Here is a 19,879-nt window from a genome sequence, read left to right as displayed (position 1 = left end):
GCATGGTGGAAAATCTACACATAGAGCAACTAAAACACAAAGAACAAATAAAAGATCCTTTGGGAATTTGGATAAATATTTTTACTACTTAGAAGCAAGGCTTAGTTTAATGAAACTCGAGCTGTGAGTTTGTGACATCACAGCATCAATGTTGTACTGGAACTTACTTGAGGGAAGTCAAAGGTTCAAATCCTGCTTTGCCACTTACCAGCTGAGGGTAACAGCTGAATAGCTACCTCTCCTAAGCTTTAGGTTTCTCATCAATAAAATAACAACAACCGAATCACTTGTATGGAATGTAACAGAAGATAATGTAGCAGCACCCAGTAAGACTGTGACATAAAGACACCATATAAATATGCTTTATTTTTAATACATTTAAAATAATATTATATTCAACAATAACCAAAAAATGACCAGCCACATGAACAATGCTTTGTGCTATTTTCTTACAGCTAAATTGGAGCCAAATACACAAAACAGAATGAACACTAACTCTACTCTAGAACTGCAAGCCACTAGTCCACAATGGACAGCAGATGAGGTTACTAAGTCCACTAGCACAAACAAGTTACAAAAGCAAGATTCTGGCAGACTCTTAGGACAAGATTCCACTCTCAAAGATCAGAGTTCTTCAGAGACAAAAGGGACAGGCCAGGAGGAACAGTTTGGCTAAGGTCTGAATCCTGGAATCAGGACATGTCACCTCTTCCTAGGGCGAGGTTTCAGGCAGAGCTCAGGTGACAGGGAAGATGCTTCTGACAGCAAAGCCACTCCTGCAGAAGCAGCCTCAAGGTGGCAGTTAGAATGTTCAGGTGAGAACAAGGGGTTATTGCCACAGAGGTCTAGAATATATACAGAAAAGCAGTAGGAAACCAGACTAGAAAGGCTGCCCAGGTAGAAGAGTCATTGCCACATTGAAGGGACCAGCAGGCAGCGGCATGGAAGAAGACAGCAAAGAACCAACACCAGAAATGCAGGATCTGGCCTGAGGTTTGGCAAGCTACTGAGCTGAGCGCTCTCCACAATGACAGCAGGGTCATCCCTCTTGAGGAAGGGCCTGTCCACAGCTGTCACATGCCCAGTCAGAACACTATCTACCTCCATTTCCAAGCCTCTTTCATGTCAGTGCTCCCTTTGATGGCAGACTGATGTCTGACAGTAAATCTAATCCTACTAGATTAGGATTGCCTGGGGTTAGGAACCCCCAGGACGAAACCAAAACATCCTGGCTTGCAGCATCTAGACCTCATCTAGCCTCACCTCTTGCCCATCCTTGCAATATTCATACAGCTTCATCCCTCCCCATTTTTGCTTCTGCTGGGCCCCTAGAGAGAACCCTCCCCAACTCCCCAGCACTGTTCCTGCCTCACCTCCAGAGCTTGGATTACCACAGGGCCTAAGAGGACTGTGGGTAGAGGGAGGCAGCAAATTTCTTCCTGTTATTTTTTTCCCCTTATCAAACTGGGAAGAAGATCCATGTTGGGGAGGGGGGCTGCCCCAGAAAGACATCCTTGTGTTCTCCTGGTGGGAGAGTAAACTAGTGCCATCTTTTTTGGAGGCACTCTGGCGATGGCTTCTGAAAGGCGAAACACCCTGCACTGCTTACCATCACTTCTGGGGTTGTCTGCCCAGCAGCTGTGCCCTCGTCCTGTGTCTGGGGAAGTCTGCTCTCACATGGACAGGCTGAGCCCTCAGAGCACCTGCCCTTTCCCACACAACCCTCTGGCAGGAAAGGACTGCAGCCTCAGCTCAGGGCCTGTCTAGCCATCGCTGCAGCGGCTCTGCAGACAGGTAGGTCACTGTGCTCACCTGCCACAGCCCATTCTCAAGTGGGATTTTTTTTTTTTTCACTGCTCTTGGCCCCAAACCCAGTTTTTGCCCTCCCAGGTATGTTAGAAGCCACCTGCTACCAAAACAAAACAAAACACCTCTTTTACTGACATCATGCAATGATTCTACTGCTTATAAAAGGATTCACAAACACACTCTAATCTAGAAATGTAACACTAAGAATGTATCTAATCAAGTATGCATTCATACAAACCAATCGATACACTGGTAAAACTCTGAAAAGCAAAACATTCATCACTAAGAGAATGATCAGTAAATCATGGTACAGCTGTAGAAAGCAATCAATTATAGTAACTACAGAAATAATGTTCTCCTTATCATTTAGACCCACAGAGAGACAAAATCCCTCAAATTTATAGAGGGCTGGAGATGCAGCTCAGTGACAAAGCACTTTCCTCATCCACAAGACCTTAGGTTTGATCTCCAACACTACAGAAAATAAAATAAAAAAAAAAAAAGACAAATCAATGAGAGGATTATGTGAGACAGCATGGCTTCATCTATGTATTTTTTAAAAGGACAACTAACTATACAGGCTGATAGATAAGTCACAGAGAAGAATAGATGAAGATGTACCATGAAATATCTTGGGGTAAGAAAACAACACAACCCACATCTAACAGTGGTAGGTCTTGGGAGGGGTATGAAGCAGACTTATTTTCCCTAAATACTTTGGCTCTCAAGTGTCTTGTCATGAGTATACTACTCTCATCAGACAATATTTCAGTGTCACTTGCTCAGAAAGGACCCCCCCAGACACCACACATTCCTTCCTATTACTCTGTTACTGTCTCTCTCCTTGGGCACTTACACCATGGGTTCTCTTAGAGTTGCATGTATTCACCTGCTTAATGTCATTCTGAGCCACAAGGTTTGGAGGTGGCACTGTGCTGAGCACTATGTTTCCAGCACCAAACACGATGCCTATCACTCTACGCTGCCAAATGACTGAAAGGACCCCTGCCTCCTTTTAAGACTCAGCCAAACTTCCCCTGCTTCACCAGTTCAGAAGTGACCCTTTCTCCCCTGGAACCCACTGTCTTTGTTGACATCTATTATATGCCTCTCTGTAAAGACTATGGCTATCTTGAGGGCAAAACCCTTCCACATATCTCACTCAAAATAGTTGAGGAAATGGCCAGGAGTATTGGCACACACCTTTAATTCCAACACTTGGAAAGCTGAAGCCAGTAGATCTCTGTGAGTTTGAGGCCAGCCTGATCTACATAGCAAGCTATCGGAGAGCCTGGACTACATAGAAACCCTGCCTAAAAAAAAATAAAAATAAAAACTAAAACAAATAGTTGAAGAACAAATGGGTAGATGAACAAACTGTCAAAGTCAACAACTTATTTGCATATTAAATCCAATGTCAGTCTTCATTCAGTCCTTTAGGAGAGCAAAAGCAAACAGTGCAGAGTGAGTGGGCTAAAGTAAAAATACCCTACAAGCTGGACATGGTGGTGCACTCCTTTAACCTCAGCACTCGGGAGGCAGAGGCAGGTGGATCTCTGTGAAGTCAAGGCCAGCCAGGATTACAGAGGATTTGTCTCAAAGTGAGAGAGAAGACATACTCTACAAACTCAGTTATGGTCCTGCTGTCCTGAACTCAACCAAGTTCATAGCAGCATGAAACTGTGGCAGCCAGGACAGAACACAAGCAAAATAGACACTTGACTGCTTACTTCAAACAACGTTTTCTAATAACAAATCACTACAGTTCAAAATTGTTTCTCATTTAGAAAATGCTTGATATCAACGTTAAATGTGCTGCTGAGCAGTAGTGGCCCATGACTTTACTCTCAGCACTCAAGAGGTAGAGGCAGATGGATCTCTCTGTGTTCAAGGCCAGCCCGGTCTACAGAGTGAGTTCCAGGACAGCCAGGGCTATGTAGAGAGATCCCGGCTCAAGCCCCACACCCACTTTAAGAGAAAAGATGAAGCTGCATCTGATGGCACAGCTCTAATACTCCTAGCTACTCAAAATGCTGAGGCAAAAGGATCACAATTTCAAGGCCAATCTAGGCTACAAAGTTGAGTTCAAAGCCAGATTGAGCAACTTAGTAAAATAAGATGATGCCTCAAAATTAGAAGCGAGCTGAACCTTGTACCTAACTCAGTAATAAAGCACTTGCCAAACACATTCAATCTCTGGTACCACCAACAAATAAAATGAAACCCTCACTTTACTACCACTTTAAGGAATTAGAGGGGAGAAATAAAAACACTTCAATGGAAAAAAAATTTTGAATAAATCAATTTAGAACAATTTTTAAATTATATCTTCATTTTTAAAAGCATTACTGTTGTAGAATATTAGTTAAAGATGTGTTACATTTGTTTATGCTGTTGAACATTTGTTTAATGATGCATTCTTTTATGCAGCATTTGTTTAACTCTATGAAGCTCAGTTACTTTGCTTGTCTAAAACACCTGATTGGTCTAATATGAGCTGAATGGCCAACAGCAAGGTGGGAGAAAGGATAGGCGGGGCTGGCAGGCAGGGGGAGAAATCTGGGAAGAGAAGAGATCTAGGAGCAAGAGAAGGAAGACTCCGGGGCCAACCACCCAACTACACAGCAAGCCATGGAGCAAGAAGTAAAGAAAGGTATAGGATAAAGATAAAAGCCCAGAGGCAAAAGATAGACCGGATAATTTAAGAAAAGCTGGCTAGAAACAAGTCAAGCATTCATAAAAAAGAATAAGCCTCCATGTGTGATTTATTTGGGAGCTGGATGGCAGGCCCCCCAAGAGAGCAAAGAGTAAAAAACAACCAATAACACATTACAAAGACCCATCCATGTCTGCAAGCATGGTTGTGCATACCTACAATCCCAGCCCCCAGGAGGTGGAGACAGGAGGATCAGGAGTTCAAGGCCATAGAGAATTTGAGGCCATCCTGGGCTATATGAAATCCTATCTGAAACAAACAAAAACAGTAATTACAAAGATCCACCCATGTGGTAAGGTTCCCCAGCAAGGAGGGAACTACATCTACTACAAAGCACCTTATAGAGGGCTAGCCTACACAATGGAACAGCCAAGTCTCCAACTAGCAACTTCCAACTGTGCAAAGTGACCATCTTCCCAGCTCCAGAGCCAAGACAGAAAGGTAGAAGATAACAAACAGGAAGAAACAGCAACCATTCAAAACTGGCTTTACACAATTTGATTCAGAAATTTAACATAAACTTTCATTTGAAAATCTCAATTTTTCTAAGCCCAATTTTATCACTTCCAAAAAATTTTTAATTAAAAAACAACAACAACAAAAGATTACTACTGTTGGTAAGCCAGGCCATGGAGCAGATTTTTCCTGCATTCTGTGCCAAACAACAAGCTGGTGCACAGGTATTGCTGACAATTTACAGGTAAGAAACTAATGTTCTCCATAATCCCTCAGACATCAGGTAGTTGGCAAAAGGGACTCTGTCACTCTAGCTTCATAAAAGAGCTTCTCTGGCCGGGCGGTGGTGGCGCACGCCTTTAATCCCAGCACTCGGGAGGCAGAGCCAGGCGGATCTCTGTGAGTTCGAGGCCAGCCTGGACTACCAAGTGAGTTCCAGGAAAGGCGCAAAGCTACACAGAGAAAACCTGTCTCGAAAAACCAAAAAAAAAAAAAAAAAAAAAAGAGAAAAAGAGCTTCTCTGGCGGGTGAGATGGCTCAGCAGGTAAAGGCACTTGCCATCAGGCTGCATGACCCAAGTTTGATTCCCAGAACCCAGATCAGTTGTCCTCTGACCACACGCGTGGCACATGTGCACCTGCCCACACAGGACTTCCTACCAGTACCAGCTCCATGGCCTGGCTTACCAACAGTAGTAATCTTTTGTTGTTGTTGTTTTTTAATTAAAAATTTTTTGGAAGTGATAAAATTGGGCTGAAAGGTGAGGCTTCCACTCTTCCCTCCACCTGCCTCATCTTCTCCCAGGACCTGCCCAAGCTTCCACTGAACTCTCCCCTGCTTCCTGCCTGCCCACCACTCCCAAATCCTCTGAGCATATTCACAACTTTTTGCTTTTAGATCACTGCAAATTCTTATATAGATACAAGAAATAACAATGAGTGATCCCACATATCCTTGACCTGGTTTCCCCAGAGTTAGCACCTGATGTGACTACAGTACAGTATCACCTACACTACTGTCCTTCCTCTCAATAATTTTTACTTCCTAACATTGCTATTAACATAGTTTTATAGTTTTTTTTATTGTCTGTGGGTATCCAATAAAGAACTTCTTACAGGCAAGATAATTTGTTCACTAAATTCTTTATCAAATTATATCAATAATCTTTATCTAAATTACCTCCCAAGTACAACCCACAGATAAGCACTGGATAAACAGCAGCTGACTGAATAACAACACTAGAATGCACTGTTGCCTCCCTTCACAATAATAGGAACAGCTCTTCAAAAGACCAACTTGTGGAGAGGAGTCTGAAACAAAAACATAACACTCACCCATGGTGACATAAGGTAATTTATCAGTTGATCCATGAGGATAGATGCTGTAGAGATGAGGTCCGGTAACATCTACTCCCCCCAAAACTAGGGCTGCACCAATGTAACCTTGATACCTAGGAATCAGAATAGACACAAGAAAAAAATGAGTTCAGATAACATCACTGTAGCTTAGGCAGAATCTACAAAAGTCAAACAAGAGTTTTGCTTACATGTTTCATTAAGGAGTTACTGTTTGCATGGGAACCAAGCAGGGTAGGGAACTAAAATCAGTTGAACATCTACAATTTGCCACTGTAATCTGTGAAGTATACTACATGACTCATTGCAGCTCAGCCACCAAAGTCACCTTTTAAAAAGCACTATCATTCCCATTTTAGTTAAGAAAGAAAGGGAGGGAGGGAAAAAGGGAGGGAGAGAGGACGGAAAAAAAAATCACAAATCAAAAAAGCTAGGAACATGGAGAATTTGTTTGGTGTCCCTGAGTCAAGGTTGGCTGATTCCAAAGCCTATCACACTGTCCCCTTCAGCTCCCTGGGGTGGGCTGATAAGCTAGCCGTGGAGTCAGCTAACAGTGAGGAGCTGCTGTGTTCAAGCTGTTCTAACAAGCAGTCTCCACAGAGAGTGGTTCATGTCACAACACCCTTCCCTCTGAATCAACAACCCACCACACAATAATCACAGATGCCGAGTATAAGCGGGAAGTACTTCATCCTTCATGGCCTAAGAAGCTCTGCTGACTCACAGAAGAAAGCTACAGTTGTTCAGAAACCCCACCTGCCTCCTCCCTGTAACTGTGCACACAAGTTTGGAACATTTGCTCCACTCTTTACCGAGCTGGTCATTTCCACAAGTTCCTTTTCCTGTATTGGCTCAGATTTTCACCATCAGGATTGCTGTGCTCGACGAACATGTTGGATTTAAAGTTTTCCACTCTGAACCTTTAGCTCTTTGACAAGAAAAATGAAACCAACATATGCTGAACTGGCTGTACAGCCTAATCACTAAAACACAAATAAGGAGCACAAAAGCAATGCTATCGCTCAGACTAGAAGGGCTCCATGACATCCAGAAGCACAACTGTGAAGTCCAGGATTTCCTCTGGCCCGTGATCACCAAACTGCTGACAATCTAACATTTTTAAAGTGGGAAATTAAAGGCTAGGAACGAATTTTAGGAGGAGCCTGAAGAGAGGCCAGCGATGGCTCAGTAGGTAAGCCTGATGATCTGAGGTTCACTCCCCAAGGCTTACATGGTGAAAGGGGAAATTAATTCCTCCTCCAAGATGTCCTCTGACCTCTTCCACATGTGCCCCATGACATGCACACACACAGACATGCACACACACTAAAAAAATTTTTTTAATTATTTTAAAGTAGCTGGAGAGATGGCTCAGTGGTTAAGGGTATGTACTGCTCTTGCAGAGGACCCAAGTTTAGTTCCCAACACACACATCAAGAGGCTTACAACTGCCTATAATCTGGCTCCAGACAGACCTCCAAGGGTTCTTGTACCTGAATACACACACTCTACACCCACACCCATATACACACAAAATTTAAAAAGAAATGTTAAGAATCAGTATTTATTTATTTATTTATTTATTTATTTATTTATTATTTATGTATTTTGCAAGCAGCCTGAAGAGGGAACATAGGTCCACATGATAGAAACTGCTGGTCTAAGGCTTGTTAGCAGCAGAGTCAAAACTGGAGCCTGAGAAACTGCACAGAAAAGCCAGATTAGATGGATGCACTGTGCCCTGCAGCATTGAGCCTGTTCCACTGCCTGCTGAGGAGGGCATCTGAATAAAGTCAGTTCCCCTCCGGGCTATAATACCACTGCATGCCTTCAACATTTAGACAAGTGTAGTGGGTACTCGTTCCACTGATGACCTTGGGGTACCAGCCCCTAGGACAAGGCCTCTTGGCTAGCTTAAGATCTGAGAAGTAGGTGCTCATGCCCCTTCTCTCAAGAGCACTTAGATGGTGAAGACCAGGCTAGGCCTGGTGGTGTGAAACAGCATGGAACCAGTTCTCAGCCTTCCAGGGACTCTGCGACTGAAATTGCCATATCCTCTATCAGTGAGTTGATACCCCAAAAAAACCCTTAATAAGCAGATTATCGGTAGTCATGGATTTCAATTTCTGCATTAGACAAGTGACTGGCATCCTTAAAATCTGAATCAGAGAGAAAAGTTCAGTAGCAGAGCACATGCCCAGGATATGAAGGCCTGGGTTTAAGCTCCAGTACTGAGATAGTAACACAAAAGCCTTGATCCAGAAATCCTACTTCCAGGTCTCCAGTCCAAGAATATGTAAGAGAAATATACAGAAATGTGTTTATCACAGCCCTGTTAGCGATGTAAAAGCAGCTGGAGAAATGGCCAAATAAACTGTTATACATAAGAGAATATGGCATGACCATTAAGAACCATACCTTTTCTCATTCACTACTGATTGTGGAACGATCTTCTGGTTCTGACAATGTATATCGAAGGCTAAATCTGCCTTTATGAATCATGGAATTTTTTGGAGCCAAGGAACTCACTCTAGAATATAGCCTAAGGAATTAACTATGCAACCACCCAAAGATTCATGGGCTCATCTTCATATGGGCAATACCATTAATGTTCAAAAATTGATTACTGTAACACAAGACTGACAACACTAAAATTATATATGATTATATAGTTAAATATAAATATATATATGTATATTGCTAACATACATTGATAGTTGGTACTTAAAATTTTTGTGGGTCAGCCCTCTGAAAATTTACTAAAATTCAGGAACCTTTGCTTCTAACAGGTATACACACTTAAGTATTTTCTTACTTCATGTGGTTCTAGGTCTCTAGAACTCTTCCCTGGGCTCAGGAGAACTCATGGGTCTAAGCTCTCTACTAACAGAAACAATATACACAATACAGCACTGTATAAAGGGCAAGCTATAAAGAAGTACATGTATTAGCATGACATTCCTGTTAATGCATGAACATGAGGCTGTGGGTAAAGCATAAAAGGTCTGAAAAAAATTCAAATAAAAAACTTTAGAGCCAGGCAGTGGTGGTGCACGCCTTTAATCCCAACACTCGGGGGGCAGAGGCAGGCAGATCTCTGTGAGTTCAAGGCCAGCCTGGGCTACAGAATGAGTTCCAGGATAGGCTTCAAAGCTACACAGAGGAAACTGTCTCGAAAAATCAAAAACAAACAAACAAACTTTAGGCCTCATTGCGGACACTGTATCAGTCATATGTCTGTGTGGATGCATAAGCACCATGCTGCACTTGTGGAAGTCAGCAGACACTCACAGAAGTCTGTTCTCTCCGCCACCATGTAGGTTCTGAACTGTCAAACTCAGGCTTTTGGGCTTGGCAGCAGGTGCCTTTACCTGCTTAGCTAGCTCAGCCTCTCTTTCTTTATTCCCCCGTAAGTCAAGGAGACAAAAACTATCATTGGCATTTTCCAAGAAAAAAAACTTATCCTTAAAAAGTGTAAAACAGCCGGGCGGTGGTGGCGCACGCCTTTAATCCCAGCACTCGGGAGGCAGAGCCAGGCGGATCTCTGTGAGTTCAAGGCCAGCCTGGGCTACCAAGTGAGTTCCAGGAAAGGCACAAAGCTACACAGAGAAACCCTGTCTCGAAAAACCAAAAAAGTGTAAAACAGCCCATTGGTGGTGGCCATGCCTTTAATTCCAGTACAGGAGGCAGAGGCATATGGATCTCTGTGAGTTCAAGGCTAGCCCAGTCTACAAAGCAAGTTCCAGGACAGCCAGGACTACACAGAGAAACCCTGTCTTGAAAATCAAAAAAAAAAAAAAAAAAAAAAATGTGTAAGATGACAACCAGGCAGAGGCAAGTTAATCTCTGAGTTTGAGGCCAACCTGGTCTACAGAGCGAGTTCCAGGACAGCCTGGGCTACACAGAGAAACCCTGCCTCAAAAAATAAATAAATAAAATCCCAAGATCCCAGGCTGGGTAGTGGTAGCACACACCTTTCCAATTCCAGCACTCGGGCGGCAGAGACAAGCAGATCTCTGAGTTCAAGGCCAGCCTGGTCTACAGAGTAAGTTCCAGGACAGTCAGGGCTACACAGAGAAACCCTGTCCCGAAAACCAAAAAAAAAAAAAAAAAAAAAAAAAAAAAGGAAATCTAAGACGGGACTAGAGGAATGTCTTAGCAGTTAGGAGTGCTTGATGCTTACAGAGGTCTTGAGTCCAGTTCTCAGCATCCACATCAGGTGGCTCACAACTGCCTATAACTCCAGCTCCAGGGATCCAATCCCCTACTCTGTCCTCTGTGCGTGCATCACACAAAATCACGGCTGGCAGTTCTTGCCCCAGAGCACTACAGATGCAAAGTCTTTCTCCTTTAAACCACTCTTACTTTATATAACTCACCCAAAATGTCACCAGATACGAAGGACAATACTACCTTGGTTTAAATTTTTGAATGCTCCTCTCAAAACATTTGACAAAATTTAACTCTGGCCAGGCATGGTGATACACACTTTCAATTCCAATACTTGGGAGGCAAAGGCAGTAGATCTCTGTGAGTTCAAAGCCAGCGTGAACTGGTTCCAGGTTAACCAGAGATACAGTGACACCGTCTCACAAAGTAAGTAAATAAATAATCTTTACAAACTATACTAAATAAAAATGAACCACTGAGCCGGGCGGTGGTGGCGCACGCCTTTAATCCCAGCACTCGGGAGGCAGAGCCAGGCGGATCTCTGAGAGTTCGAGGCCAGCCTGGTCTCCAAAGCGAGTTCCAGGAAAGGCGCAAAGCTACACAGAGAAACCCTGTCTCGAAAAACCAAAAAAAAAAAAAAAAAAAAAAAAAATGAACCACTGGAGAGGAAAAAAAGAGACTGTAGAAACCTTAAAACACTAAAGAGAGATTAAATATTTTTAAATTATTTTGCTAAATGCCTTAAATAACAAGCATGAAAACTGTTTTATATGCAATAGGCTATATGAGCCACCAGAGGGAGCTTTATATTTAAAACTAATACCTATATATGTTTTTTTAAATCAGCGTCTTAAATGGTCAGCTGGTCTCACGCTGTAACTGGAGCATTTATTTGGCGGCAATTATCCCGTGTTAGCGTGGTGGCTTCATATACCAAGCACTAAGCAGCAGAGGAGAGTTAAGTCAACAGGCCTCCTGCCCGTGGCTCAAGCTTCTGCTATCTGATCTGTAAAGTACCCTGTAAAGTACGTCACTACCCTACCTGCACAGACCCACTGAGACTACAAAGCTATACTACAAGGACCTCAATTCTCAGTAAAGCCAGTGCACAAGGAAAATTAACCAGAGTCAAATAAGGGACATGACAAACATATTCCTAAGCCAAAGGTGACATTGACCACACAAACCCTGAAAGTTACTGCCACATTATCCTATCTTCATTCTAATTTTTTTTTAATTTTTAATTTTTATGTGAGTTGGTGTTTTGACTACATGTATTTCTATGTGAGGGTGTAGGATCGAGTGGAATTGGAGTTACAGACAGTTGTGAGCTGCCATGTAGGTGCTGGGAATTGAACCTGGGTCCTTTGGAAGAACAGCCAGTGTTCTTAATCACTAAGCTATTTCTCCAGTCTCTAATTTAAAAAAAAAAAAAAGACAGAAATTTGTATTTTTAATTTAAATCTCCCAATTTGTAATTATTGGCCTCTATTTTATTTTAAATGTCATGTGACCTTTATAAACCTTTTTTGGCCAATGATCTCATGACATTCATAGAGCAGGTCTCTGAAAAGAATGAATGCCCTAAAGGTAAGACAGGCCCAGGAAAGCGGGCACTATCTCCACTATAACAGACCTGTGAGAGCTGATCTTGGTGGTCAACTAACATACCTGGGAAGAGGGAACCTCAACTGAAGAACTGCCTCCATCAGATTGGCCTACAGGCACTTTTCTTGATTACTAGTTATGCAGGAGGGCCCAGCCCACTACAGGCAATACTGTTCCTAAGCAAGTGGTTCTGAACTATATAAAAATAAAAATCTAGCTGGGTGGTGGTGGCACACGTCTTTAATCCCAGCACTCAGGAGGTACAGCCAGGCAAATCTCTGAGTTCGAGGCCAGCCTGGTCTACAGAGCGAGATCCAGGACAGGTACCAAAACAATACAGAGAAACCCTGTCTCAAAAAAACCAAAAAAAAAAAAAATTCTAGCTAAGCAAGCCAGAAGGAGCCAGACACCCAGCAGTGTTCCTCTGTGGTCTGCTTCAGGCTCCTGACCTGAGCCTTGGTTTTCCTGTAAGACATAACCGGTAAGATGAGGTAAACCCTTCCCTTCCCAAATTGTTTTTGGTAAGGGTGTTTATCACAGCAACAGAAAAGCAAACAAGAAAAATACTGCTTCCCATTTATGTAGAGTAAATGAGAAAACCAACTTAGGACTTTAAAACTTTTAAACTCGGGGAGGCAGAGGCAGGCAGATCTCTGTGAGTTCAAGGCCAACCTGGTCTGCAGGGTAAGTTCTAAGAGCCAAAACTACACAGAGAAACCCTGTCTCGAAGGGGAAAAAAAAAAAGATTTTAAAGCCATCAAAACCTATACAAATGTAAAGTAACAATGGGATCACTGAGGGGAAAGAAACAAAACTCCTATGAACTGAGTGTGGGAGTTAGCAAGAATGAAGTTTAAATCATGACTCACTACGGCTCATCAAGCCTCAACTTGTTCATTTATAAACAGGACACAGCAACAGCCCTTACCTCAGGGTTAAAAGAAAATGGGAGACAGTGCACAGAGCACTTCAGCAAGGGTCTACAAGACCAGGAGAGGAAGATGGGGTGAAACCAGTGTTGTTTTACCCACTTATATGTGACTACAGGTCAGTTCTCACTTTGCTGCTAAAAAGGAAAGAAGAAACCATTTGCGTTTAAGTGCTGGGAAAATGGGTAGGATTTACAAGACAAACTCAAAGTACCATTTTACTGTGAACAAAAGTTGTCTTATGCAGTAATAGCTCTATGCTTCAAGAAATTACTCTACTGGCCACAATTCAGGGCAAATCCTCACCATAAGATACATCAGACCATACAATCCATTTAATTATCAAATGCCTTCACAATTAAAAAAAAGGCAGCCAGGAGGTGATGTGAATGACTTTTATCCCAGTACTCAAGAGGCAGACACAGGCAGATCTCTGTGAGTTCAAGGCCAGCCTGGACAGCCAAAGGTACAGAGAAACCCTGTCTCTAAAAATAAACCAACCAACCAACACACAAAAAATTAAAAATGGCTTTCTAATTGATTTCTGGAACAAAATGTGTTCTTCTAAATATTTCCCCCCTAATTTACAGGGTTCCTTGTGCTAAAAATCTAAGATTTAAAAAAAAAAAAGCTATTATAGAAACCCACACCTTGGAACCTTACCTGAAGAGCATCTGCTTCAACATCCGATTAGCAGTCACAACTCTGGGAAGGCGGCCGGTGGTGAGAGAGTGGAGCTCCAAGTTGGAAGAAATGAGCTGGGTTGTCATGTCTGTGTCTGCAGCTGTCCCAGCACCACAGCAACTGAAATACCGCAGAAACTTAGAAGCATTCAATGATCAGATGACTAACTCAGGAATAGCGCCTCTGTGAGCTTTAATCCCAGCACTCAGGAGGCAAAGGCAGGCGGATCTCTGTGAGTTTGAGACCAGCCTGGTTTACAGAGCAAGTTCCAGGACAGCCAGAAATAGATACAGAGAAACCTTGTCTTGAAAAACCACCACTTCTGCCGGGCGGTGGTGGTGCACGCCTTTAATCCCAGCACTTGAAAGGCATAGGCAGGCGGATCTTTGTGAGTTCGAGGCCAGCCTGGTCTACAGAGCCAGATCCAGGAAAGGTGCAAAGCTACACAGAGAAATCCCGTTTTGAAAAACCAAAAAAGAAAAAAGAAAAACCATCACTTTCTCAAAAAAGAGAAAGCAATAGAGCCTCTTGGCTAACTCTACAAAGTTCAAGTTCATGAGAAGCATTCTGAGCAGTCTGCTATGCAACTTCTCTAACCAATCTTAAACATGAAATCGAGGACACACACCTAACTATATGCAAATATCCTCTCTATGGTGCAACGGGACATTTCAAATCATCTGTTTCTCTGCTTCAGAGTGCATGTATTAGTCTTACTACAAGTGTATCCAAATTGTACAAAAGAGCAAGGCAGTAATTAAAGTTTTACAATTCAATATCAACACTAGACAGCCTTGATTTATTGTTTCAGAACTAAGTAAAGGAGCAATGGAAGAGAAGATTATAAAATGCCATAAAATAACACAGGTACAACAGGCCATGGGAAGTCAGAGGACAGAGCAATTAATTCCTTTCTCTTTTTCTTTTTTTTTTTTTTTCTGGGGCTGAGGACCAAACCCAGGGCCTTGCACTTGCTAGGCAAGCACTCTACCACTGAGCTAAATCCCCAACTCCTCCTTTTTTTTTCTATCTATAATCTGTTTTTTGTTTTTTGGGGTTTTTGTGTGTGTGTGTGTGTGTGTGTGTGTGTGTGTGACACATTTGTGCCATGTAAGCATGTGGAGGTCAGAGAACATTTTTCAGAATTTGGTTCTGTCCTTCCACTATATGGAATCTGAGGAGCCAAGTCAGGTGGTCAGGCTTGGTGGCAACCATCCTTACCTGCTTACCTCATCAGCCCTGAGAGCAATGAATTCTAATTGATAAGGAAAAGTTTTTTGTTTTGTTTTCGAGACAGGGTTTCTCTGTGTAACAGCCCTGGCTGTCCTGGAACTCACTCTGTAGCCCAGGCTGGCATTGAACTCACAGAGATCCGCCTGCCTCTACCTTACTAGTCCTGGGATTAAAGGCGTGCAAAACCACTGCCTGGCAAGGAAAGGTTTTTATCAGCTGGGTTTAGAATAACAGAAACAGTTTAAAAGCAGAAAGAATAAAAGGGTACTTTTATTTTGTTTTTTAAAATATTATTTATGACTGTATGTGTATGTGCCTGTGTGAAAGTCTGCATACAACTATGTGTGGGTACTCTCAGAAGCCCAAAAAAGGGTGTTAGAACCCTTGTGCGGGCTCTAACTCTGTGTTCTACAAAGGTATAGCAGAACCTGTGAACATTACTATAGAAACCAGAGGCAGAAATGCCAATTAAATAACTGCCATTATCCAGGGGAGAAAAAAGAACCTAAATAAAGGTCTCAGCAGAGGGAAAAATAGAAAGGAATGGATTCAAGAGGCACCAGGCGGCAGAACCTTCTACCAACTAACTCAGACTGAAGCAACAGGAGGACTTGCCCACGAGGAGCTCAGGTGACATGGGAGTGGAAATGTTTTGAGCTATTTGTCTGACAAGGCCTTATTCACCCTAGACTGGCCTCACACTCACTATGTAGCCAAAGAAGACCTGCCCCTACCTCCCCAAAGCGAACACTGCAGGTGTGCACCTCCCCAAAGCGAACACTGCAGGTGTGCACCGCCACTCCCCGTTTTCTGCAGGGCTGAGAATGGAACAGGACTCTTCAAGCTAGCTAAGCACTCTGCCAATCAACATACATCCCAGAAACACATAAAAGGCTGAACCGCAAGCAGGCTGCAAGGAGGATGGCAGTAATGGTCAATTTTTAATATTGACATGTTAGAAAATTTCAGAGTAGTCCAAATTTATCAATACTTACTAAATATTAGGAGATATGAAGTGAATTTTTGAACAGTTTTTGTCAGCAACAACCATCCCTTCAGTTGCTCTTGTGTCTGCTCCAAGAACTATGCCATCCTATTAGAAAACAAAAAGAGAGAGGTTTTCAACAATTTTATATACATATTATTTAAGAAAAACAATGTTGGCCATTCTCTGCTTCCATAATTCCATATCCCCAGCCAAAATCTCTACCAAAACTATTATTGTCCTACATTCTCAGTATGTCCTTAATGTTACTGGCTGAATTCTAAGGTGATTACAACTTATTTCCATTTTCAAACAAGGCTCAGGGATTTGGTAAATTCCTTACAAATCATAGAGCTAAACTGAGAAGAAAAAAAAAGTGAAATGAAGACCCATAATCTTTCCATTAAAATAGCCACCTCCGAGCCAGCAAGCTTGTTCAGCAAGTGAAAACACTACCTGTGCAAGCCTGGGAAGCTGACTTCTACCCCGAGCCCACATGAAGTGAGACTGGATTCCACCATGTTGTTCTCTGACCTCTACACTCATCCCACGGCATATGCACACTCACACATACTAGACAAAATTAAGTAAACAATCACCTGTCTATTAGGTTTCTTTCTTTCTTTTTCACTTTTTGGTTTTTTGAGACAGGTTCTCTCTGTGTAGCTTTTGCTGTCCTAGAATTTACACTGTATACCAGGCTGGCCTTGAACCCACAGAGACCCACCTGCCTCTGTCTTCCGAGTGCTGGGATCTCTTCACCTACAACAATGTTAATCACTGGTCTTTATGATCTTTACAGTTAAATTCAGGATTTATCTCCATTTGATGGGTGAGGACATAGTGACACCTGCTTTTAATCCCTTAAACCCTGCATTTGGGAAGCAGCAGCAGATGAATCTCTGTCAGTTTAAAGCAGCCTGATCTACATGGTATATTTCAGGACAGTCAGGGCTACATAATGAGACCCTGTCTCAAAGGGGGTGAAGTGGGGGGCTGAACTGCCCAAAATTGGAAGCAGCATCAATGCATTAAACATCTAAACATCTAGACAAATCCATCTGATCCCAAATTCTACCTTTTCCCATTACATCATCCTGCTTCCTACAGTACTTAAAGAAAAAACAAACTGCCTTCATGTCAAAAACTTCAAAATGAATAAAGAATACAAACTACTAAACACGTAAAATCTACTGGCAAAAATAGTTTCTTATGAAAGCCCTTTTCATGATGTACCCTGACATTTGCACTACCATATCTAGCTCAAGCTTAGAGGAGTCCAAGTGGCCTACCTGCTATAACATGGGTCAGGCTTTCTCGGCTTACCTTATAGACTACTCCCGCGATGGTAGTGCCAGTTTTTCGGGCTTTCGGAAGTTTGAACCCCTTCTTTGCAAAATCAGCTTCCAAGACAGCATTCCTGGGGGAAAGCGCAGAAATCACGTGTTGGAGGACAAGACCACAATTGTGCCATAGTGGCACGAGAGTGCTTAGGAGGGAATTCAGTTTGCTTTCACCCCAGTGTGTTCACTGCATCCTCCCACCATCAGCACAGCACCATCCGCAAAGAGTCACAGATCGGGGCTGTGACCCGCCTAAAGCCATGGGGAAGCACCAAGTCCTTATACACTGGCAAAGGGAGAGGGCCGCGCGGGCCTCAGAAGCAGCCCGCGCTGGGGCCCCGGATTCCCTGAGTCACACGGCTGCGAGCGCCGTTCCCACGCTCGCCTCACGTCCCTGGCCCAGGCCACCGCCCAGCTCCGACCCGGGGCACCGAACTCCCACCCACGCCTCGATTGCAGCCCGTGGCATGGACACACCTGCGGCAATTATCGAAAGAAAACCCTCCGACGGGTGCCTGAAACACGGACACTGCCGCCATCTTCCCAAGAAAGTGTTTCCGGGCCAAGGGCGGAGCTAACAAAAAGAACTGAACACTTCCGGCGCTGCGGGCGAACGGGATGAAAGGGCGGAGCAAACTTCGAACTGGCGCTGTAGATCATAGAGTTCCTGAGTTCTCACTCTCTAGAGAGGCTCGGAGATGTTTCAAGTATATTGCCTCAAGTTCTGGGAGGAGAAACTGACGACAGCTGCAGGGATGGAGTTTATTAAGTCAGATAAAATTCGCCCAATTACCAAATCTCCTGACTTTCCGATCAGATCTGTTTCTACCGTTAATTAAAATTCAGGGTGCTCCAGGGACATGACTCCCAGGTCCCAGGCATAGCCGTTTAGCAAGTCCTTTGAACTCTAGTTTCCTCCTGTCTAGTGGAGCGTTCACCTTCCTCAGAAAGCCAAACAGGCACATGCAAAGATGTTCCATGCCATGAGTCATCAGGGAAATGCAACCCAAAATTCCCAAAGAGATACTTGGGACCTACGAAAATGACTGGAATCAGACAGAAAATCACAAGTGTGGGAGAGAATGTAGAAAAATTTTAACTCTCATGTGTGACAGTTGGGAATGTAAGATAGTCCGCAGCTCCAGAAAATGAACTGGAACTTGAACCAAAATTATCAAAATTTCAGAAGAACTGAAAACTTAAGCTCACAAACACTCCTACACAAATGTGCATAGCAATGAGATTCATAACAGGCAAATCTAGAAACAACTCAAATGCCCAACAATGGATGAATAAATAAACGAAATGCTGTGTGTCTACACAGTGCAATAGTATTCAGCCATAAAAGGGAAAGAAACATGATACCTACTAAATCAGGAATGAACCTTGAAAGCAATTTGCTAAAATTGAGAGGCCAGGCCTGAAAAAACTACATATTGTATAGTTCCATTCATGTGTGGTATGCATGTGCGTGCTTGTGGTAAGCATGTTCATATATCTGTGGGTGCATGTGTGTGGATGCCCAAGGTTAATGTTGGGAGCCCTCCACCATCACTCTCCACCTTCTTCATTAAGGCATGGTCTCTCAGTTGAACCCAGAGCTCACTAATACAAGATGGCTAGCCATCTTGCTCCAAGGATCCCTCTCTCTGCCCTTTGAGCACTGGCATTACAGGGTGACTGATACATCCACCCAGCATTCACATGAATCTTGGGGATTCAAACTCCAATCTTCATGCTTACATAGCAAGTTCTTCAACCATTGAGCCATCTCCCCAGCCCTATATAGTTCCATTTATATGACGTATCTTTAAATAGGCAAATCTATAGGAACATAAAGTGAATCAGTAGTTGTTAGAGCTGGAGAAGGGGCATTGGGTTGTTTAATGGCACAGAGTTTATAATGTTACACAGCATTAAAAATGAACCATTTTGTAAATTTTATCACAATCTTCTACTGGTGGAACTTTAAGGCTTGTGGAAGTCAGGAAAGTTTTTTTTTTTTTTTTTCGAGATAGGGTTTCTCTGTGTAGCTTTGCGCCTTTCCTGGAACTTTGGAGACCAGGCTGGCCTCGAACTCACAGAGATCCACCTGCCTCTGCCTCCCGAGTGCTGGGATTAAAGGCATGCGCCACCACCGCCCGGCAAGTTTTTTTTTTTTTTTATTTTGTTTTGTTTTGTTTTCTGAGACAGGTTTTCTCTGTGTAGTTTTGGTGCCTGTCCTGGATCTCACTCTGTAGACCAGGCTGGCCTCAAACTCACAGAGATCCACCTGGCTCTGCCTCCCGAGTGCTGGGATTAATAGGAAAGTTTTTTAAATTTACTTAGACAATAAATGACAGCCTCCATAACTATGAAATTAATTCATTTGCAAATATGTATTGAGCACCTACTATGTGCCTGGCATGGCTCTAGCTGTAGACGAATGAATAATGAATAAATAGCATACCAAGTGTCAAGAACCAGTGTCACAGCTATGTATTTAATAAATGTTCACTAAATATTAAATTTGCACTGGACATGGTGGCACACACCTTTAGTCCTAGCACTTGGGAGGCAGAGGCAGGGAGATCTCTAAATTCAAGGCCAGC

General features: G+C 43.0%; 1 protein-coding gene across 1 annotated transcript in view; it reads right to left on the bottom strand.

Annotated features, from left to right (window-relative positions):
* Psmb7 (proteasome 20S subunit beta 7) overlaps positions 1 to 17,896 on the bottom strand; it is a 60,474-nt gene extending 42,578 nt beyond the window's left edge. Inside the window, exons 1-5 of the mRNA XM_052726393.1 lie at positions 17,766 to 17,896; positions 17,272 to 17,365; positions 15,956 to 16,053; positions 13,707 to 13,847; positions 6,316 to 6,431 (exon numbers count right to left, since the gene is read on the bottom strand). Coding sequence (XP_052582353.1) covers positions 6,316 to 6,431; positions 13,707 to 13,847; positions 15,956 to 16,053; positions 17,272 to 17,365; positions 17,766 to 17,827 — 511 coding nt within the window. The 5' untranslated portion in view covers positions 17,828 to 17,896. The remainder of the gene's footprint in view (positions 1 to 6,315; positions 6,432 to 13,706; positions 13,848 to 15,955; positions 16,054 to 17,271; positions 17,366 to 17,765) is intronic.
* Positions 17,897 to 19,879: the final 1,983 nt, after the last annotated feature.

Source organism: Peromyscus californicus, unplaced genomic scaffold (assembly GCF_007827085.1).
Source record: "Peromyscus californicus insignis strain IS unplaced genomic scaffold, ASM782708v3 Scaffold_7__1_contigs__length_154581171, whole genome shotgun sequence".
Classification (NCBI taxonomy): domain Eukaryota; kingdom Metazoa; phylum Chordata; class Mammalia; order Rodentia; family Cricetidae; genus Peromyscus; species Peromyscus californicus.
This window is presented reverse-complemented; position numbering and strand designations above follow the sequence as displayed.